Source organism: Triticum aestivum, chromosome 3D (genome assembly GCF_018294505.1).
Source record: "Triticum aestivum cultivar Chinese Spring chromosome 3D, IWGSC CS RefSeq v2.1, whole genome shotgun sequence".
NCBI lineage: Eukaryota > Viridiplantae > Streptophyta > Magnoliopsida > Poales > Poaceae > Triticum > Triticum aestivum.
Window position 1 is genome coordinate 93,317,030 of NC_057802.1, and position 19,335 is coordinate 93,336,364.

A 19,335-nucleotide genomic window follows, 5' to 3' on the forward strand; every position below is an offset into this window, starting at 1 on the left:
TTTCTTTCTTGGTTTTCAAAAGTTTTCTTTTGTTTTCCTTTGTTTCTTTATGAGTATTCATTGTTTTTCTTTCCTTTGCATTTGTTAATTCTGTTTATTTTTTTCTTTGGTTCATTTGTTTCTTATATGGTTTCCATTGGTCTTTTTTGTTTTCCTTTTTTTCATTTGGTTTTCATTCTATATTTTTCCTATACGTCAAGAACATTTTTCTAATATATGTTCACCATTTTTTAAATACATCTTTAACATTTTTAATACACTGTCAACTTTTTATATACATATTTTGAATGCTTGATTAGTATTTTTCAAATACAAGATAAAAATTTATTTAATACATGGTCAACAATTTTTCTATACACATTTTAACATTTTCAAATGCTTGAGTAACATATTTTCTAATACATGCTCAACATTTTTCTACACACATTTTACTGTTTTTAAATGGTTGATTAGATTTTGTTCAAATGCAAGATTAATATTTTTAACACATGGTGAACATTTTTCTATACACAGATTAACATTTTTCAAATGCTTTATTAACATTTTTCACATGCTTGATTGATTTTTTTCAAATACTTGTTTACCATTTATTCTCAAATGCTCAATTAAAAAAATACATGATCAAAAAAATGCATACACCTTTTTTTTGTATACATGATATACATTTTCTTTATACACATTTAACATTTTTCACATGGTTGGTTAACTTTCTTTCAATGTTTTTGTGGAAAGTGGTTCTTGAAATATATTTATGTAGAATATTTGGAAGTAAGACAAAAAAAACAGAAAACGTAAACAAAAAATGAGGCTGTACGGGATGAGTACAATTTTGAGCGCCAAATGAGAAATTCCAAAGAGGAGCCCGAGCATGGACCGTCAGGTTGGGCCTCCCATTCTCAGGTATAGTGTCGACCGTGCTTGAGGAATACAATATGAAGATAGTGAAACTTATAGTTGTAACATGATTGAGATGACGGGTCATCACCGGTGCATTTGCACTATTAGAAATTTTAAGGAACAGATTAATGTGTTAGGGTTTACCATACGACTAACAATATAAGGAACAAATAAATGTGTTAGGTTACCATACAAATACACACTATATCATTGTAGACATCAAATTAAACAATATTCACCGCTTGACTTTTAAATATACAAATATAATTTGTTCACTTAAAGTGCGCCGGTGACAACAAAATTGTTTCAAGATGAAACACCATCAACATTAATTTTGGTTCCTAATTTAGAATCAGTGACATTGTTGCCTTGATGGGAGGGAAGAATGAAGCAATCATCAAAGAGATTGTAGTTGTTAGGCCTACCTTTACTCTCTGTAATTTTGTCTATGAGATGGAAGACATACATGGCTTGGCCAGCCCCATGTTCCCTTTTATACTCCCATGATCATTAATCATAAAACTTTTTTTACAATAAAAACTTATGATCTATTCATCTTCAATCATGGTAGTAGAACGAATACTAGAAATAATTAAAATTACATTCAGATCCTTAGACCACCTAGCAACGACTACAAGCACTTAAGCGAGCCGAAGGCGCGCCGCTGTCATCGCCCCTCCCCCTCCCTCGCCGGAGCCAAGCAAACCTTGTTGTAGTTGACAGTCGAAAAGTCGTCGTGCTAGGGTCCCATAGAACCAACGCACCAGAATAGCAACCGCCGCCGATGAAGAATGTAGATCAGGAGGATCCAACCTGAAGACACACGAACATAGACGAACGACGAATAGATCAGAGCAAATCAACCAAAGACAGATCAGCCGGAGACACACATCCACACGTCCACCGACGATACTAGAGGCATCACCGGAATGGGGACTAGGCGGGAAGACCTTTATTCAATTTTCAGGAAGCTGCCGCCGTCTCGCCTTCCTGAGCAAGACACAAACCCTAACAATTCAAAAAAGATGTAAAAACGAAACCCTCCCACCGGCAAGGGTCGGGATCCACTCTGCGCCGATGGCCTAAGATCACCGGAGACGGGGCGGACCGACGACGGCGCCAACGGGAGCCAGAGGAACCCTATTAATCATAAAACATAGAGTGTTGTGCCCACAAATATAATAAAAATTGAACGTTCAAGGTAACTAATTCACTTAAACTTCGTCCGAGAAAAACTAATTCACTTAAACTCACAATACCCCTAAAAAAACTTAAACTCACAAATGCATCTTTTTTTGTGTGTGGGAAAAACGCGTATATGCATGACTTAACATTCCTCGGTTCTTGCACGCCTGCATATCTTCCTGCCATTTGGCGTACACTCTATACAGCAGCAGAAACATGTGCGTGATGCCGTCACGATTATTCCCCATAACGATCCATAGCCGTCAAGTCGCTCCTCCTCGTTCAAGAAAGAAAGCTAGGATTTCTACCTCTCACCGGCGCAGGTCCGCCTCGTCTCCGGTGGCCCTAAGGCCATGGGAGCGCGGTGGATCTTGCCAAGGGCTGGCGGAGGGCTTCGTTTTCAGTCGTTTTTTCCTGTCTTGTTAGAGTTTGTGTCCTGCTCAGGAAGGCGAGACTGCGGCGGCTCCCTGAAGATGGAATAAAGGTCTCCCTGCCTAGTCCCCATTCCGGCGGTGCATCTAGCATCGTTGGTGGGCGTGTGGAGGTGTGTCTCCGGCGGATCTATCTTTGGTGGATTTGCTCGGATCTCGTCGTTGTTCGTCTACGTTCGTGTGTCTTCGGGTTGAATCCTTCCCACCTACGTTATTCTTCATCAGCGGCGGTTGCTGTTCTGGTGCGCTGGTCCTGTGGGGCCTTAGCACGACGACTTCCGACTGTCTACTACAACAAGTTGTGCCCGACTCCGGCGATGGAGGGGTGATGACGGCGGCGCGCCTTCCGCTCGCTTCAGTGCTTGTAATCGTCGCTAGATGGTCTAAGGTTCTGGATGTAATTTTTATTTCTGGTGTTCGTTGTACTGTCATGATTGAAGATGAATAGATTGGAAGTTTTTTCGGAAAAAAATGAAACATGTGCGTGATGCGAGCGATATTAATCTTGTTCGAACCATTCCTTACCCAAACGTACGTGCTCAATAGAAACGTGCACGTGCCCTAAACTCCTGCTCACCGCATGGCCGTCAGGCCCGTCACGACGAACACATGAGCTATTGGGTTCGCCGGCCAAACTCGATCGACAACGTGTAAGACGTGCTGTTCCATCCCGGGATTCTCTGATGAGGACATGGCACGTAAACGCAAGTACGTGTGTACCAGTTCATCAGCTGTATCACCTCTCTCTGTCTCGGCTTGGCGCCAAAAACAAGCCCCTTTCTGGCACGTAGCTAGCTTTATCCAGGGGGTGATGGGACCCCTCGTACCTAAACATTTACCGCGGTCCAATGGACGCGTTGAAAAGACGAAGCTTGGCTACACTACCGGTCGAAGTGACTCGAGGTATATCTTTGCCGACTCGATCGAGCTTGGCGTGACACCGCAGTGAATAAGCGCGTGCTTGACCGACCACGGTAAATTCAGACACGAGGCAACATAGACACGCTCTCTTTGATCGCAGTAGCCGGGATTAACTTTTGAAAGGATGTGGGTAAATCTCAGTCGAGTCTGAGACTTAACCAAGTCTGAAGTTAAAATGACAAAACATATACTATAAATAAAAAGATAAAAATAAAAAATAAAATCTTGCATGGATCTTCACTTAAGTATCGACTGAGACTTGGTAAGTGAGATATAACAATTCTGCTTTTGGAAACCATATGTTCTCGGTGAAGTTGGATACTGTATCAGAAGAAGGTTCGGAGGCGCTCAGCTGCTTACACCTGGTCGAGGAGGAGGACGCAAGGAGAGGAAGAGGCCACGTCGCTCCTGTCCATCAACCAGCTTCGTCTCGTTCTCGTGGACTCCGCGCCGAACCGTGTCTATCTGCCCGCCAAAAAATGGAAACGAGCCGTGCCTGCCCCCCGCGCGCGCGGCGAAACCCTGCCGACTCTGCCCCCCAAAACGGAAAGAACCCGGGAGAGATAAGACGCGCTCAAGCTCGCGCACGTTCCTCCCTCCCGCGCCCACACCGCCGACGAAGGCCACGTCGCCGTCAGGCGACACCACTGAGGCCCGGCCGCTCACTTGCACCAGCCCGCATGCAGCCCCGCCACATCCATGCAAGCGCCAACTGTACGCGCGCTACTCGCCTCGCCGGCCTAATTCTTTGGCCGCCAAGAATAACGTGGCACAACAATGGCCGCCGATCAGTGTCAAAACGCCTAGAGGACAAATGGATTTACGCGGGGCCGCGTGCGTGCGCGGCGGAGTCTATATATACACGTACGCGGTGTCGCGCTAGCTCGGGCATCGAGAGCGACGAGCAGCACAAGCGACCTACTTCCCGGCATCGCAGTAGCTAGCTAGCTTGGTGGTCTCTCTGGTGGATCATGGCGGAGAGGGGAGGAAGCGGCGAGGGGACGTCGTCGTCGCCGGGGAAGAAGGCCAGGAAGCCCTACACCATCACCAGGCCCAGGGAGCGGTGGTGCCCCGACGAGCACGAGCGCTTCCTCGACGCCCTCCTCAGGTGACTGACTGTCCTCTGCGTCTCTGAGCAATCTAGTAAGTCTGAAACTCCGAATCCTCCGCTGAATCTGCTGGTCATTTCGTGCGGTTTTCCAGGTTCGGCCGCGACTGGAGGAAGATCGAGGAGCACGTCCGCACCAAGACCGCGGTGCAGGTAAGTTAAATGCCAATCTTGCAGATTACCTCCGTTCTGACGATTCGAGAAATGCAAGGATCGTGAAATGAAATGCAACATTGTGCACTGCAGATACGCAGCCATGCGCAGAAGTACTTCCTCAAGGTCCAGAGGCTGGGCCTCGCCGCCGGGCTGCCACCGCCGCAGCACCCGAGCCGCAGGCTCGCCATGTCGCAGCAGCAGATCTCGCCGGCCGACGGGACGGCAGTGCTGCACGGACAGCCGCAGCATTGTCCAACCGGTGTTGTTCAGGGTCCCGTCGGCTGGACCTATCCGGGACCGGGAGTTCTTCCGGCGTCCAATGGCAAGTGATTCTGCCTCCCGCTCTCCACTTTCTGGGCTCAGTGTTCTAAATCTCTGATCACTCTGCTTCTTAATTGATCTATACGCTCATTGATCTAACATGGGAGTGTGCTCTGTGTGTTGTTCAGACATGCAGAACTCGGACTGGGCGGGCAGTTCAGGCACTTCAGCCTGGGTGAGCCATGGAGGTGCAGGGAGCCAGACTGAACCAGCTGCAGCAACACACCCAGGTATCGGTTCATGTCTTCTGAATTTTTTCCATTTCCGCACGCACACACAGAGTTGCAGCGAAAACACCATAATCATCGTTACTTAGGTGGCAGCTCATTCATGGGGGCGCCGAGCTTCGACGATACGAGCATGGACTGGACTGGCAGTGGCAGCACAGGCGAAGCGTCGGCGATCGCCGACGCGGAGGACGAGACGATTCCGCTCCCGTTGTCGCCGGGTAAACATGTCATCTTTTGCCTCACGATGGTTAAATTTGTTCTCTGAAACAACTGTAAAAGCTGAATCCCGTTTCAATTTCCTGGTGCCGTTCTTGCAGACGACATGCATTTCGCGCGGGTGTACCGGTTCATCGGCGACATATTCGACCCAGCCACGCCGTGCCGCATCGAGGCCCACCTGCAGAAACTCAAGGACATGGACGGCATCACCGTGAAGACGGTGAGTGCTTCACTTCCAGTTATACTTTTTCTTCAGTATGACCATTCGCAGTATTCAGTCTCCCCTGCTCTGCTCCTCATATGAACAACTATATCTGATTAAGAAAGCTCTGTCACGCCGTGCAGATCCTGCTGGTGCTAAGGAACCTGGAGACCAACCTGACAGCACCTCAGTTTGAGCCCATCGTGAGTGTCCCTTCTCCGAACTCTCCATCCGTTCTCAAAAAATTGCACTACTGAAGGTAATTATTCAGTTACCAACTTACCATGTACAATGGCAATTGACATCCATCTATTGGTGTTTGTTCTGTGGTGTTTCGACAGAGGCGGCTGCTGTCGAGGTATGACCCCGGGCGAGGCTTGTCTGGCCAGTTATAGAGCGTGCGTGCGTGCAACCTGAAAGAAGAAAACTAAACGAGAAAGGAAGTATAGGTGACATGGATGGCAAGGGAGAAAGAAAGTTGCACTGAAGACCAGATATGGGAGGTTGGAATAGAATAGATAATTGGTCGGACAGAGAGATATGACATACAGATATAGTCTAATAAGAATGTTTGTTTCGAAGATTTTGGATACAGGACTGAGATTAGCATTTTGTGTGTGTGATGTGCCCACTGGTTGTTGTAGCGTACTTGTACTTGCATGTGATGTGCTCAGCTTGGAAGAAACATTTTTTTACTGATAGTAGTAAATCTAAGAATTTCTCTGTATAATTTTGCCTTGGCGTTTGGCAAGGCTCCGTGCCTGGACTTGCTCTGTCTCGAGCCATCAGAGTTGGATGTCCTGCCATGTTGGCAAGGAAAAACACCGGGTATGCGCATCATTCTCACGTCGAACTTGTGATTGTGTGCCGCGCTTGGCTAGCCGTACGTGCGCAGTACAGCGTGTGCTCTGTGGAGATTTTTTTTTTAGCAGAGTGTGCTCTGTGGACGGTCTTTTTAGCACACTCCGGAAGATCTGAAGCGGATTGGACTTGGCTCTTGAATGGGGTTTATTTTTCTGGGCGCGGTTTATTTGCTGGGCCGAATAAGTTAGGGAAGTTTCATCTCGGACCGAATAATGCCAGGGGCCTTATGATGAGCTTACTGGTTGATCCTGATAAGATTGCTATTTTCCCGCACCTCCGGAAGCAACTAATCAAGGATACTCCTTGAGGAGCCCCGCCATCACCACGTGTCGCGTGCTGGGTGCTTCCTTCAGTTTTTTTTTCTGTACGCGTTTTTAACTTTCAGATGATTTTTCTTGTTTTATCGGCTTTTCGCTTTTTTCCTTGTTTTCCATAGGTTTGGAAAAAATGAGCACTAAAATGTGTTAAAAAAAGGAAATTATGAGAGGCACAGATTTGCTTCCGCCAGGGGCACAGTCATGCCTCTCGGAAAAGGGAAAACCGTGTTTTTCTTCCTTCCACGAGTGAGACAGATTTACTTCTCGTGAAGTCATGAATTTGCTTCCGCGCACAGTCGTGCCTCTCAAAAAAGGAAAATTTTGTGTTCTCTTTTTTTTCCTTCCACGAGAGGCACAGATTTACTTTCCGTGGAGGCATGAATTTGCTTCCGCGAGAGGCATAGCCGTGCCTCTCGAAAAAGGAAACTTTTGTGTTTTCTTTTTTTCCTTCCACGAGAGACACATATTTACTTCCCATGGAGTCATGGATTTGCTTCCACGAGAGGCATAGTCGTGCCTCTCGAAAAAGGTAAATTTTGTGTTTTCTTTTTTTCCTCCCACGAGAGGCATAAATTTACTTCTCGTGGAGGCACGAATTTACTTCCGCAAGAGGCACAGTCCTTCCTCTCGGAAAAGAAAAGTATGTGTTTTTTTTCTTCCGCGAGAGACACAGATTTACTTCTCGTGTAGTCGTGGATTTGCTTCCGCGAGAGGCATAGTTGTGCCTCTCAAAAAAGAAAAAAAATTGTGTTTTCTTTTTTTTTCCACGAGAGGGACATATTTACTTCTCGTGGAGTCACGAATTTGCTTCCACGAGAGGCACAGTCGTTCCTTCGGAAAAGGAATTTTTTTTCCGCAAGAGACACTGATTTACTTCTCATGTAGGTACGGATTTGCTTTGGCATTGTGCCTCTTGTAAAAGGAAGAAAAACCATGCTTTTTTTTCATCCACGAGAGGCGCAAAATTTCTTCTCCTGCAGGCACAGATTTGCTTCCGTGAGAGACACAGTTGTGCCTTTTCGGAAAGGAAAAAAACTTGCTCCTGATACGTTTTTTCATCCAGTTTTCTCATCAAAAAAGAATTTATCGAAACCTATCAACGTTAGATCTAGTTTTTAAGATTTCAACGCAAGAAATCCAACGGTGAAAATGGTTCGAGATTTGGATGCACTGTTTAATAGATAAAACGTTTTGAATAAATGAATCTATGAAAAAAAACCTTCCAAGTTGACCTTTGCAAAAAGTACTTCTTAATTGCTGATTTCACGGAGCTCCTAATCCGCGTAGATCGTTATCTAGCGACCTCCCGTGTACCACCGGGCACTCATCCATATTTTTCTGGGTTGGCCCATTTTTCTTCCGCTTGGGGGAGTAGAGTGGGGCGGTCTGCTCGCTGGTTTTTTCTTCCATCGCTTTTGGGAAGGTTCTAGAATTTTTTTTGAACTGTTTTTCTTCGTGTTCTTGTTCTTTTTATTTTTCCTCATTTTTACTATTTCTAAAAAAAAATCCTTCTCCTTCCCTTTGTCTTATGTTTTTTATTTTTTAATCTCGTAAACTTTTTTATAACTTGCAATTTTTTTTGAAATTCATGAATATTTTCTGAATTTGTGAACAACTTTTGCAACACCTTTTAAATTCATGAACATTTTCTGAATTCGTGAACATGTTTTGAATCCACAAACATCTTATAAATTCATGAACAATTTTTTAAAATTGATGAATTTTTTTGAATTATGAACAATTTTTGAAATTTACAAAAATTGTTTTAAATGCATGTAATTTTTTGAATTCATGAACATTTTTGGATCTGGTAACTTATATTGAATCTATGATTTTTTTTAAATTTGTGAACATCTTTTATAAATTCATGAACATTTTCGGAATTCATGAACTTTTTTTTATTTCATGGGCATTTATTGAAATCTGAAAAAAACTTGAAAAGTTTTTTGAAATTCCGAACGTTCTTTTTTGAATTTAAGATTCATGAAAAATTCTCAAAGTAGAAAAGGAGCTCCCAGCTCCCACATGGGTCGGCCCAAAATGTGTGTGGGGATGTAGGGGGGTGCGTGTTTGGTGGTTATTTGCATACCTATGCGTGAAATATGGGCTCCGCTCTTTTCTACCCCAGTCTATGTATATATAGTTTGAGCGAAGGAAAACGCTTTGTTTAAGCCGGCTGATTTCTCGTTTCTGTAAGTCGCCTCGATAGATCGACACGTGTTCGGTCGAAACGATGCACCGCCCCTCAACCTTATCCTTTTCCTGGACCAAGTCGTCATCTTCCTCCACCATTCCCCTCCCCCACGCGACATCACCCTCCAGATCACCACCCCCCACCGCAGATCCCGACCCCAGCGTCCATGGCTACGGCCTTCGACTCGCCGACCTCCTCCCCGGCGGCCACACCGCGCGTTTCAGCGCACCGACAGGGCGCCCAGGGGCGAGCCGCCGCAGCGCGTGGGCGGGCTGAGCCAGGCGTTCGCGGACGGGCGGCAGATGGCGTCGTCGGCGCCCGTCGAGGTGCCCGCGTGGCCGAGCCGGTTCGCCGACCTGGAGCCCGAGCCCGAGCCCGACCATGGGCGGCCGCGCCCTTTCCACGACGACCCCTTCCTTAGCTTCGCGGATGGCGGGGCCCCGGCGGCCGACGTCCACGTCTCCGGGGGCGGCGACGACGGCTTCCCGGCCTCGCCCGACCCCTACGCCTTCCGCCACGACTCCGCCGCCGCGCACCCCTTCGGCATGCCCGACTCCAACGGCAACGGCATGGACCACGAGGCGCCGGTGTTGGCGGGTCGTCGGTGCTGCATTGAAGCGCTGGCAGGGCTGCAATGAAGCGCCCCGGAGCTGCAGTGGAGCACCGCGGCGGTTGTTGAAGCTCCGCCGAGGTAGCAATGAAGCGTTGTTGAAGCTGCAGTGAAGCGTCGCGGTGGTCATTGGAGCTCCGGCGAGGTTGCAATGAAGCGTCCTGGCAATTGTTGGAGCTCCGGCGAGGTTGCAATGAATCGCCGTGGTTGCCGTTGGAGCTCCGGTGAGGTTGCAATGAAGCGTCGTGGCGGTCGTTGGAGCTCTGGCGAGGCTGCAGTGAAGCGTCGTGGCGGTCGTCGGAGCTCCGGCGAGGTTGCAATGAAGCACCGTGGAAGCTGCAGTGAAGCGTCGTGGCGGTCGTCGGAGCTCCGGCGAGGTTGCAATAAGCACCGTGGAAGCTGCAGTGAAGCGTCGCGGCGGTCGTCGGAGCTCCGGCGAGGTTGGAATGCAGCATCACCTGAAGCCATGGGTGCGACCATGGGAGACGGGTCAACTTGGGCTGGGATGCAATCCATTCCCGACGTGGTCCAGCTGGTACAAGACGGACGGTTGTACAGCGCCTAATCCAACGGCTCGCAACTTGCGGTTTATAATTTGTTGGAATCATCCGACCTACGCCTAGCATCGGCCTTGAGCGAAACATCTCTGGCTCAAATAATAAGTTGATTTGGAAGGATCTGATACCTCTCAAAATAAAAAAAATGTGGTGGTCATTCCAAAATGTTGTCTTAACTAATATGAAAATGCGTCAGTGGCCGAGGAATCCTAATTGCTCTTCTCATAAAGGAGTTGATGCCAATCATCTTTTTTCTTGGCTATATCGTTTCAGCCTGGGCGGAGAAATTTTATATGTTATGTATTGCTGCCATATGTTAGGGGCCTTGGACTATCGGAATAAAGTAACCTTTGATGCTCTGTTGTTCGAACTCCACTTGAGATTGTTTTTGTTGCATGTTCTTTTCTTACGTTTGGACAGGGCTGTTGAATATTGAAGCCCATGAGGATATGCAGGGTGCACTTCAGAAGGTGATGCAGACTGTAAAAGTGTTTGCTCGCCAGGGCGCGCGATATGGTGTTCTTCGCATTGCGGATTCCTGAAGTTCTGTGGTTCCTCTTCAAGTTGTCCCCCTGGTGGTTTCATTCTAGGCCTGGTTTACGGTTTGTTGTAAACTGGTTGTTTAGTTTTCGAGATTTCTCGCTGTACTTTTGGTGTGTCCGCCCTTGTGTGGACTCTTGCTATGGTGTTGTAGATTATCTGTACTTTGGCGTTATAAGGTTTCCGCCCCGTGGTAAAGCCGGAGATGGCGGCAATTTCTATGTCGTCTACTTCTTGAAGACATCACCGAATTGAAGCTCTAGACTCCCTCTGCTACCTCCGAGGGAAACCCTAAATCAGACGATCGGATGACGGCGACGCTCTTGTGTCGTTCCCCTCTTGGGGCGTGATCCTTGGAGGTGTGCATTGTCTCGAGGGATCGGCGGACGGTTTCAGCGGTTGAGCGGCGTTTCATGTGACGCATCGACGTCGTGAAGTCTCGGTGGCGTGGTGCTGCAGAGTCTCGGCGACAAATGCGTGATGGGACGCGCGTAGGGAGGAGGCGTTGTCTGGCGCCGTGGGGGCGTCGACGGCAGGCCTGGCAAGGTCGATGCGCCAGTGCCTGCTCTGAAGATGGATCGGTGAAATATGGTGACGGCGGCCAGTGCGCCGAACCGGTGTGTGCCCAGTTTGTTGACGCATCGGACTTTCGGCACCCCCACGGCGCATCAACCATCGTCAACCCCCACGTTGCCTGGCTTGGTTGGGACCTCCGGCTTTAGATGTTAGGCTTTGGTGTAAGGTTTGTTTGGTATTAGTTCGAACTTTCGGCACCCCTTCAACAAGTGGATAGGAATACCGAAAGATGTTGTCAAGATGGTGGCTTCAGATTTACTGTCGTATTACTTTGTAAGGTATTTGTGAATAATAAATAAAATTAGAGAAAAGTATACTTTTCGTCTCTCAATTTTTGACGAAGTCTAAATTTAATCCTTCAACTTTGAAACCGGACAACTTGCGTCCCCAATTCTTGAAACCGGGTAAGTTTTGTCCCTCAATCCAACCAAAGCTGTTTTGTGCTGACTCATGCGCGGTTTTGACTGGTTCTAGTCCATGTGGCAATCTGTTTCTCACCTTTGATTTATCTCTAATGTGGGCATTCTATCAAGCACTTGGCGTGCAAGGTCTGGAGCTGCTGGCGATGGTGAGCTCTGGAGGAACAGGACCACGAGCGAGTCGATGCTGCCGTCCACGGCCAGTTGACCAGTGGCGCCATAACCGCCGTACCAGATTCATCACCGGAGGAACTTCATGGGGAAGACCACGGAGTGGCACATTCAAGGAGCGAGGTTGTCCGGCTACAGGTATCGAGCAGCGGCGGCAGCCAAACTCGTCCTCGCGGCGCTCGTACTGGAGCCAGAGCCCAGAGGACGAGGTGACGCAACGTTGCAGGTCGCTGGCATCGAAGCTCGTTGAAACCCGCACCATGCTCGCCGCAAAGCACGGACGGTGCGCGTCTATAGCTCTAGGCTGAGCGTGATGGCGAGCGTGCTCAGTCAACAAGTTCCTCTTCCTACGCGCGCTCGTGGATGGAGCGGGGGACGATGCCCACGGCATGCACATGCATGCATGCAGCTATGGCATGCACATGCACTGCATCCACGAGCGTTGCACATCATCCGTGTCTTCCAGCGCAGGCGCATCTGAATCCGGACACGAGCGCTGCAAGCTTCGGCATCCCCGACACAGAGTGCCGTCGCGCAGAGCCACCGCGGCCAAGGGGATGACACGGCTAAACACTGCACTATCGCCAGGTTGCCGCGGCGAGCACTCTGTCAGTGAGGACGGCAGCAACTGAGACGACGTCGAACTGCGCCTAGCTGCTCCCCCGACGAGCCTGGCGACCCGTCAACTTAACAGGGCTTGAACGCAACGGGCAAGCCATGCACTGAGCCGAGCGAGGGGGGCGAGTCCGACGCGGGCACCAGCACGCCCGACGCACGCCGCGCGAGTTTCTGCCGGTGGTGGACTGGTAGTGATGGTGATGATGAACGTCGTGTGGCGGGGGCGTGTAGTCGGCAGCGGCAGACATTGCACGCCAAATGTTTGTGAAAATGTCCATACCAGAGTAGATGGAAGGAAAGATAAACCTTGCCACGTGGCCTCAACGACTGGTCAAAACCGGAGTGAGTCAGCATTGTAACCCAATCGGCTGGGCTGAGGGATGAAACTTGCCCGGTTTCAAGAATTGAGGGTGCAAATTATCCGGTTTTGAAGTTAAGGGACAAAATCTAGACTTCGCTAAGAGTTAAGGGGTGAAAAGTATACTTTTCTTATAAAATTATTGCATGCATTGTTCAAATGCAGAGGCCGGGGTCATCGTCCTTTTTGAAAAAGGGTTGTTGTACCGAGTGCTCCAGCGGGTTTTCTATCATGTCTTCCTAGGAAGACATGAAAAGGTTGTTGTACCGAGTGCCTCATCATGTCGTCGGAATGGATACCCACCGGTGCCGGCTGTGGACTAGCTTGTTTCGTTTTAAGTTGAAAATATGACCAAAATGTAATCATTTTCGTCAGGTTTATATGGAATCTGCCATGTTTATATAAAATTTGGTCGAGTTTACATGAATTTCATTCGGTTTGTTAAAAAAGAGTTTGCAATGTATGCGATTAGCATTGGATGGTGGCCTCCCGCATCGATGTCCGCAAACTGGTCCCTATCCACGGACGGATGCGGGAGAAAATTTGCGAGTCACCATTGAAGATGCCCTTAGTCAGTTTTCCTCTCAAGTTGTGTAAGTCTGCAGTGGAGAAATTAATGGAAAAGGGCTTGCCTGATTGAAAGAAAAAGTTAGGGAAGTTTCGCATCATCCTATCCGTACATACATAAGACAGTAGTCGCTCCGTTTCATATTGCTGATTTAGCAGGGAGTATTTAGTTTGTTTGTGAGATGTAGACTGTAGTACACTCGGATCGTATACACGACACATGACACGGTGCAAATACAATATTGCTCGGTACATATAGTACGAGCTGTAGGCTTTATTTTGTACTGGGTCGTCACACACACCACGCTCACAGCATCACTACACAGAACCACCAGCTCAGGCGATAAGCTAACGTACGCACACGCGCGTGGCGCGTACGTTGCCCTTTATTTACGTACGTATACGTACATACGGAGCATCCGTTGTTATACTTAGCTAAGGCACGCAGCAGGTGCTTACGTGAGCGCGCGGGCGACCGACCGGCGGCTATCGCCTATCGGCCACTTCACTTCCACTTCCTGCCGCCGTGCTTGCCGCCGCCCATGTGCTTCCCGCCGGAGTAGCCGTGCCCGTGCCCGCCGCCGTGCCCGGTGTGGTACGATCCCATGTGCCCACCTGCGAGTAAACGTATATATGCGCTCAAAAAACAGTCTCACACGTAGTTCGTGCATGCATGCAGGGTGTTCGGTTAATTAGTCACGTACCGTGGTGTGGCGCGGGCTGCGCGGGGTACGCCGCCGGCGCGTAGCCTTGCGCCGGGTAGCCGCCGTACGGGGGGCAAGCACCGGCGGCGGGCGGAGGGTACCCGTGCTGGCCGTGGCCGCCGTACCCCTGCTGCTGCCCATGGCTGCCGTACCCGTGCTGCTGCACGTGGCCGCCGTACCCGTGCTGCTGCTGCCCGTGGCCGCCGTAGCCCTGGTCGCAACCGTGCCCCTGGCCGCCGTACCCGTGGCTTTTGCCGCCGCCGACGAGGCTGGACACGAAGCCCTTCACTCCGCCGCTGTGGCCGCCGTGCATGTCGTGCCCGCCGCCCATGGTGACCTGCTTGCTTTGGCCGGTCGAGTAAGTGAGGTAGTCGTATGCGTTGTCTGGTCTAGCTCGATGATCTGCTCAGTGTGTCGAGGCCTGCGTCCCCTTTTATATACTTAAAAAGATGCTTGTTCCTTACCATCAAAAAAAAAAAGATGCTTGTTCCGCGGCCCCTTCCGACGTGTGTCGACGGGCCGGCCGCCGAATCTGCACACCTGCACTGATGATATGATATTCTTCTTCCGGCGCCTTCTCCGGCGCGCGGCAGGTCGGGTCGGGTTAGGTCAGTGTGGTGGACGATAAGGTCAGATTCTTATGCTCTGTGTCTGCGTGCCAGGAGTTAAAGGCAGCTCTACGATTCTATTTTTGCTGTATTATTTGACGGTTCATATCATCATATGCATGGGCGCAGTGCCGTGGCGCCATCTGGCACGGCGAACGGCCGTTCGTGCACGTTGCGCCATACTCCGTACGTGTGTGAACTCTTTGATCAACTCAAGTGTAGGAGGAGATCATCTTCAAAGAGCTTCGGCTTAACATCAGGCAATCGCGCCGTAAGATTGGTGCGCAAGATATCAAAATGCAGTCAAATAAAGACGTACGGTGGGCAAAAAAAAAAAAACTGGATTTAGCATCACTAATGGTGCCTCGCCTGAGACCTTCTAATTAGCGCCCTCAGTGCCAACTAAGATTTGTAGCATGGTCCCCGGCCCAGCGCGCCTTGCTCGCTGGCTGGCGTCCCTGGCTCGCTTGTCTTTTATTGTTGTTCATTGGTTCGCTTTTTTTGCTCGGTTTTCTTTTTTGTGCTGTGTTGTCCGCTGAAAAAACCGGCAGCTGGTTTTTTTAAGTAAAAAAAGTTTGTGAGTTTAAAACAGTTAGTAAATCTGAAAAAAGTTCACTGGTTTTATAAGATGTGCATGAATTTAAAAAAAGTTCACAGATTTGGAAAAAACACGAATTTGAAGAAAGTTTGTGCATTCAAAAGAAGTTCACGGATTTTAATAAATCATGAATCTAAAGTTCACCAATTTTAAAAAGAGCCTGAATTTGAAAATTTTCATGAAATTTGCGAATATGTTTAATTTCATAGAAGTTCAAAATTTTGAAATAATTAATGTAAATTGAAAAAGTTCATAGATGTTTTTTATATAGTTCACAAATTTGGAATAATGTTCCCGCTTTCTGCAAAAAGTTTGTAAAAATTGAAAAGAGTTCGTGGATTTGAAAAACATTCATCCATTTGAAAAAAAAGTTCATGGATTTCGGAAAAAAGTTTATGAACTTGATAGTTCGCGAATTTAAGAAAATTTCATGGATTTGAAAAACTGTTCACAAATTTGAAATGTTCATGCATTTAAGAAAAGTTCATGATTTTCTAAAAAAATTGGGATTGTTTTTAGAAAATAGAAAATGGCCAAACAAAACCAGAAAAAAGGAAACCAAACAGGAAAACCACTGCGTTTTTCAAGCATTAGATTTGACGCACAACAAGAAGAAAGAGAAGTAAATTGGCACATCAGCCAACAGTTAAGTTGTCCCAGTTGGTTACTGAGGTTTGAACTAAACCAAGAGGTATGGAGTTCAAGTCTCACATGGCACACCTACTTTTTGAAGGTTAAAGACAAGAAAGAAAGAAAAAGTAAATGGATCGGGCCCAGGACAGACGGGTGTGTGCCAGTTTGCAGGATAGTCTATAACCGGCGCTCTGGGCGTCAAATGGGAGTTACCGACCGTTCGTGTACATCGCGCCATACTCTCGGTACGTGTGTGAGAATTTTGATCAACTCAGAAATTGAAGATCACCTTCAAAGAGCTTCGGCTTGACATTAGGCAATCACGTCGTAAGACTGGTGAGCAAGATATCAAAATGCAGTCAAATAAAGACGGTATGCAACAATTAACTGAATTTAGCACCTCCTAATTAGCACCCTCAGCGCCAACTAATGTTTGTAGCATGGGTCACGGCCCAGCGCGCTTTGCTTGCTCGGTGGCGTCCCTGGGTCGCTCGTCTTTTATTGTTTTTCATTGATTCGCTTTTTTGCTTGGTTTTCTTTTTTGTGATGTGTCACTCATTGAAAAAACCGGTTGCCGGCTTTTTAAAGTAAAAAAAAGTTATGAGTGTAAGTGCATCTACTGTCACCCCTAATTGGTTTTGAAGTATTGACGACAAACTTGGTTGAGGGACTAACGTGTTTGTGAAAATTACAGGATAACACGGGTAGTAGTCCCTCATTGATTCGGTTTAACTATCAGAGATGACCCCTAAAAATGTATGAAGACATTGAAGACAATGGTGGTTCGTGAAGACATTCACGATGAAGATTATGACCTGTGAAGACATTCACTTGAAGACTATGGAGTGCGAAGACATAGTTGTTTCGTAATTTCCTTTTCTTCTTTTTTGAGTCATAGGAATCACCGTACTGTTAAGTGGGGTCCAAGTGAACAAAGTCAGATGACTGAAGTGATGCTCAACCAAAATTCTATGTCTTCGAGCGAAGACAATGAGAGCAAATCTTATCCAGAATTGGATGAGTCAGCTGTGCTTGTAGCCCAAGCCAAGCTGTCGCGTGTGTTTAAAATCCGACCGTTGGACACGTGTCTGTTCCTTAGTGACCCAGGGTCATTTCGGACATATCAGGTCGGGTTGCCTCCTGGCTATAAATAGCCCACCCCCTACACCATAATTTGGTGGCTGCTTAGAGTTAGTGCACGGCTTTTGTCGTTTGATAGCAACCCACCTCCGAAGACTTTGAGAGAGAGATCCTTGCGAGGACAAAGCCCAAACACCCAAAGCCAAAGAGTGTTAGGAATTACTGAAGTCTTTCTGTCCGCGTGACCTGAAGACTACTTACACTTGAGGACCGTGCATCCTCCAGCCGGTTAGGCGTCGCGTTCTGAGCGTCCAAGAGTCATTGTGGATCGCCGGTGAACGGAGTCTGTGAAGGTTTGGAAGTCTACCTTGAAGACTTACCAGAGTGATTGGGCGAGGACTGGGTATCCATAGCTCAAGGGGAATAAGGTGAAGACACATTCTTCTGAGTTCAATCTCAGCCTCCCTAACCAGACGTACAGTTGTCACAGCAACTGGAACTGGTCTACCAAATCCTTATCTTCACCAAGCTACTGGTTCTATCCCCTACTTCCTTTACATTTCAGTTCGCCTTCGTGAAGTCATTGCTTGCTTACCTGATCGGATTGACTTCACTGTGTGACGACTATTTCCTGTTTGGCTTCATACTGTCTTCCATTCTGATCCATACTACCTAGCTGCTATTAGTCTTCGTACTTTCACCGTACTACTTACTTGACTATGGCTTGTCTAGTGTAGTTCATCTTCCGCTGCATATCATATAGGTTCACTTTAACAGTTTGTCTTCAAAGACCTCATGTTTTGAAGACTTTCATAAAAATCGCCTATTCACGCCCCCTCTAGTCGATAACTAGCACTTTCAATTCGTATCAGAGCAAGGTGCTTCCTTGTTCTGTGTGATTCGGTTTAACCACCTGGAGTTTTAGCTATGTCGACTGCAGGGATAATCAAGGTCTCCGCTGCGTGCCCTATCTTCAATGGTCATGATTATCCCAAATGGAAGGCTATGATGAGGAAGCGCCTCCTAGCGATGAACAGTGAGCTGTGGACCGTCACGGAGATTGGTCTTACCGATCTATGCAAAATGGCTCATGCTGATAACATTCACAAGTATACTCGGCTGGATACTATGGCGAAGGATATCATATGCTCCTGCCTGTCCAGAGATGAGTTCAGGCGCATTATGCATCTCTGCAATGCAAAGCTCATATGGGACCGGATCTATAATGTTTATGAAGGTCATCGAACTCGTCAGGACCCCTGGTTCCACGAATTCAAGGAGTCACTTAAAATGATGACTTTCGAACCTGAGTCATCTTCTCCATCCTACTGCTTCATGGCACGAGGTGCCAAGGTAAACTCGCGCGATGCTTACTTTCAAACATCCAGTGAAGATGACTCTGAGTGTGAATCCAAACCCGGCTATAAGACTCTTGCTAAAATTGCAAATGAACAACAAACTGCTATGGAACATATTCAAAAGTTGCTAGACAAAAGCGATGATCTGTTGGATGCGGAAATGAATCGAACTCAGTCCTTGATCGAAGACATTAAAAATCTTCGTGTTAAGTACGAGGAACTTGAAAGTCGTCATGAAACACTCTCAGCTACTCATGAGAAGCTTTCCTACGATTATCTTCAAAGGAAGTAAGATCTAGAGAAACTGAGAGTGTCTCATGAAGATCTTCAAAAGGAGAACGATTCACTACTCGCTCAACAGACCAGTTCCGCTCAGGAAGACTTTGTGCCACCATGTTTAAGATGTCTTGAGCGTGATAATGCTATCTCTGTTGCTGAATGTTCCACTGCCTCTGATGTTGCAATATCTTCAACTGTTGATGTGGTAACTAACCCCTCTACTGAGGATACCACTACTATTGCTGATGAGAATGCCAGGTTGAAGACATTGCTTGAAACAGGCATGTACAAAAGCCACAAAGGGCATCAAACACTATGTGATGTCCTGAAGAAACAGATTCTGAACCGAAACCCTAGGAAAGAGGGTGTTGGGTTCGAGAGGAAAATGAATGTTGATGGTTCTTACTGGAAGCCTGAGTAGTACCCCAAAACCACATGGGTTGCTGCAAAGGGCTCTTCAGTGGACCCATCCACCTTATCTGGCTTCACTTGTGCTAACCCCGTTATCATTGATGAATCCTTTGACGCCAATTATAAGCTGTTTAAGAATCGGAATGGTGAAGTGTTTGCCAGGTTTATTGGTACTAACTGCAGGAATGGACCACCTTTGAAGA

At 47.6% G+C, this 19,335-nt stretch overlaps 2 protein-coding genes across 2 annotated transcripts; one reads left to right on the top strand and one right to left on the bottom strand.

Annotated features, from left to right (window-relative positions):
- Positions 1-4,260: 4,260 nt before the first annotated feature.
- LOC123074239 (protein REVEILLE 8-like) lies at positions 4,261-6,379 on the top strand. Its single transcript, XM_044497133.1, has 8 exons — positions 4,261-4,542; positions 4,638-4,695; positions 4,789-5,020; positions 5,148-5,249; positions 5,336-5,467; positions 5,567-5,688; positions 5,814-5,873; positions 6,012-6,379. Exons 1-8 carry the CDS (start codon positions 4,406-4,408, stop codon positions 6,063-6,065), a joined length of 897 nt encoding a protein of 298 aa, XP_044353068.1. The 5' UTR covers positions 4,261-4,405; the 3' UTR covers positions 6,066-6,379.
- Positions 6,380-13,696: 7,317 nt separating this feature from the next.
- On the bottom strand, positions 13,697-14,568 carry LOC123077648 (glycine-rich cell wall structural protein 1.8). The gene is made up of 2 exons (XM_044499944.1): positions 14,166-14,568; positions 13,697-14,076 (listed from the first exon to the last, which is right to left on the bottom strand). The coding sequence occupies exons 1-2, from the start codon at positions 14,494-14,496 to the stop codon at positions 13,967-13,969; spliced, it is 441 nt and encodes a 146-aa protein (XP_044355879.1). The 5' UTR covers positions 14,497-14,568; the 3' UTR covers positions 13,697-13,966.
- Between the last annotated feature and the right edge of the window lie 4,767 nt (positions 14,569-19,335).

What these genes read in the sequence shown, in the direction of transcription:
- LOC123074239 (XM_044497133.1), top strand. Translation starts at nt 4,406, where the DNA reads ATGGCGGAGAGGGGAGGAAGCGGCGAGGGGACGTCGTCGTCGCCGGGG. An exon ending in AGCTGCAGCAACACACCCAG is followed by an intron (nt 5,250 to 5,335) that starts GTATCGGTTCAT and finishes ATCGTTACTTAG; the next exon opens with GTGGCAGCTCATTCATGGGG. An exon ending in CACCTCAGTTTGAGCCCATC is followed by an intron (nt 5,874 to 6,011) that starts GTGAGTGTCCCT and finishes GTGTTTCGACAG; the next exon opens with AGGCGGCTGCTGTCGAGGTA.
- LOC123077648 (XM_044499944.1), bottom strand. Translation starts at nt 14,496, where the DNA reads ATGGGCGGCGGGCACGACATGCACGGCGGCCACAGCGGCGGAGTGAAG. An exon ending in GCAGCCCGCGCCACACCACG is followed by an intron (nt 14,077 to 14,165) that starts GTACGTGACTAA and finishes GTTTACTCGCAG; the next exon opens with GTGGGCACATGGGATCGTAC.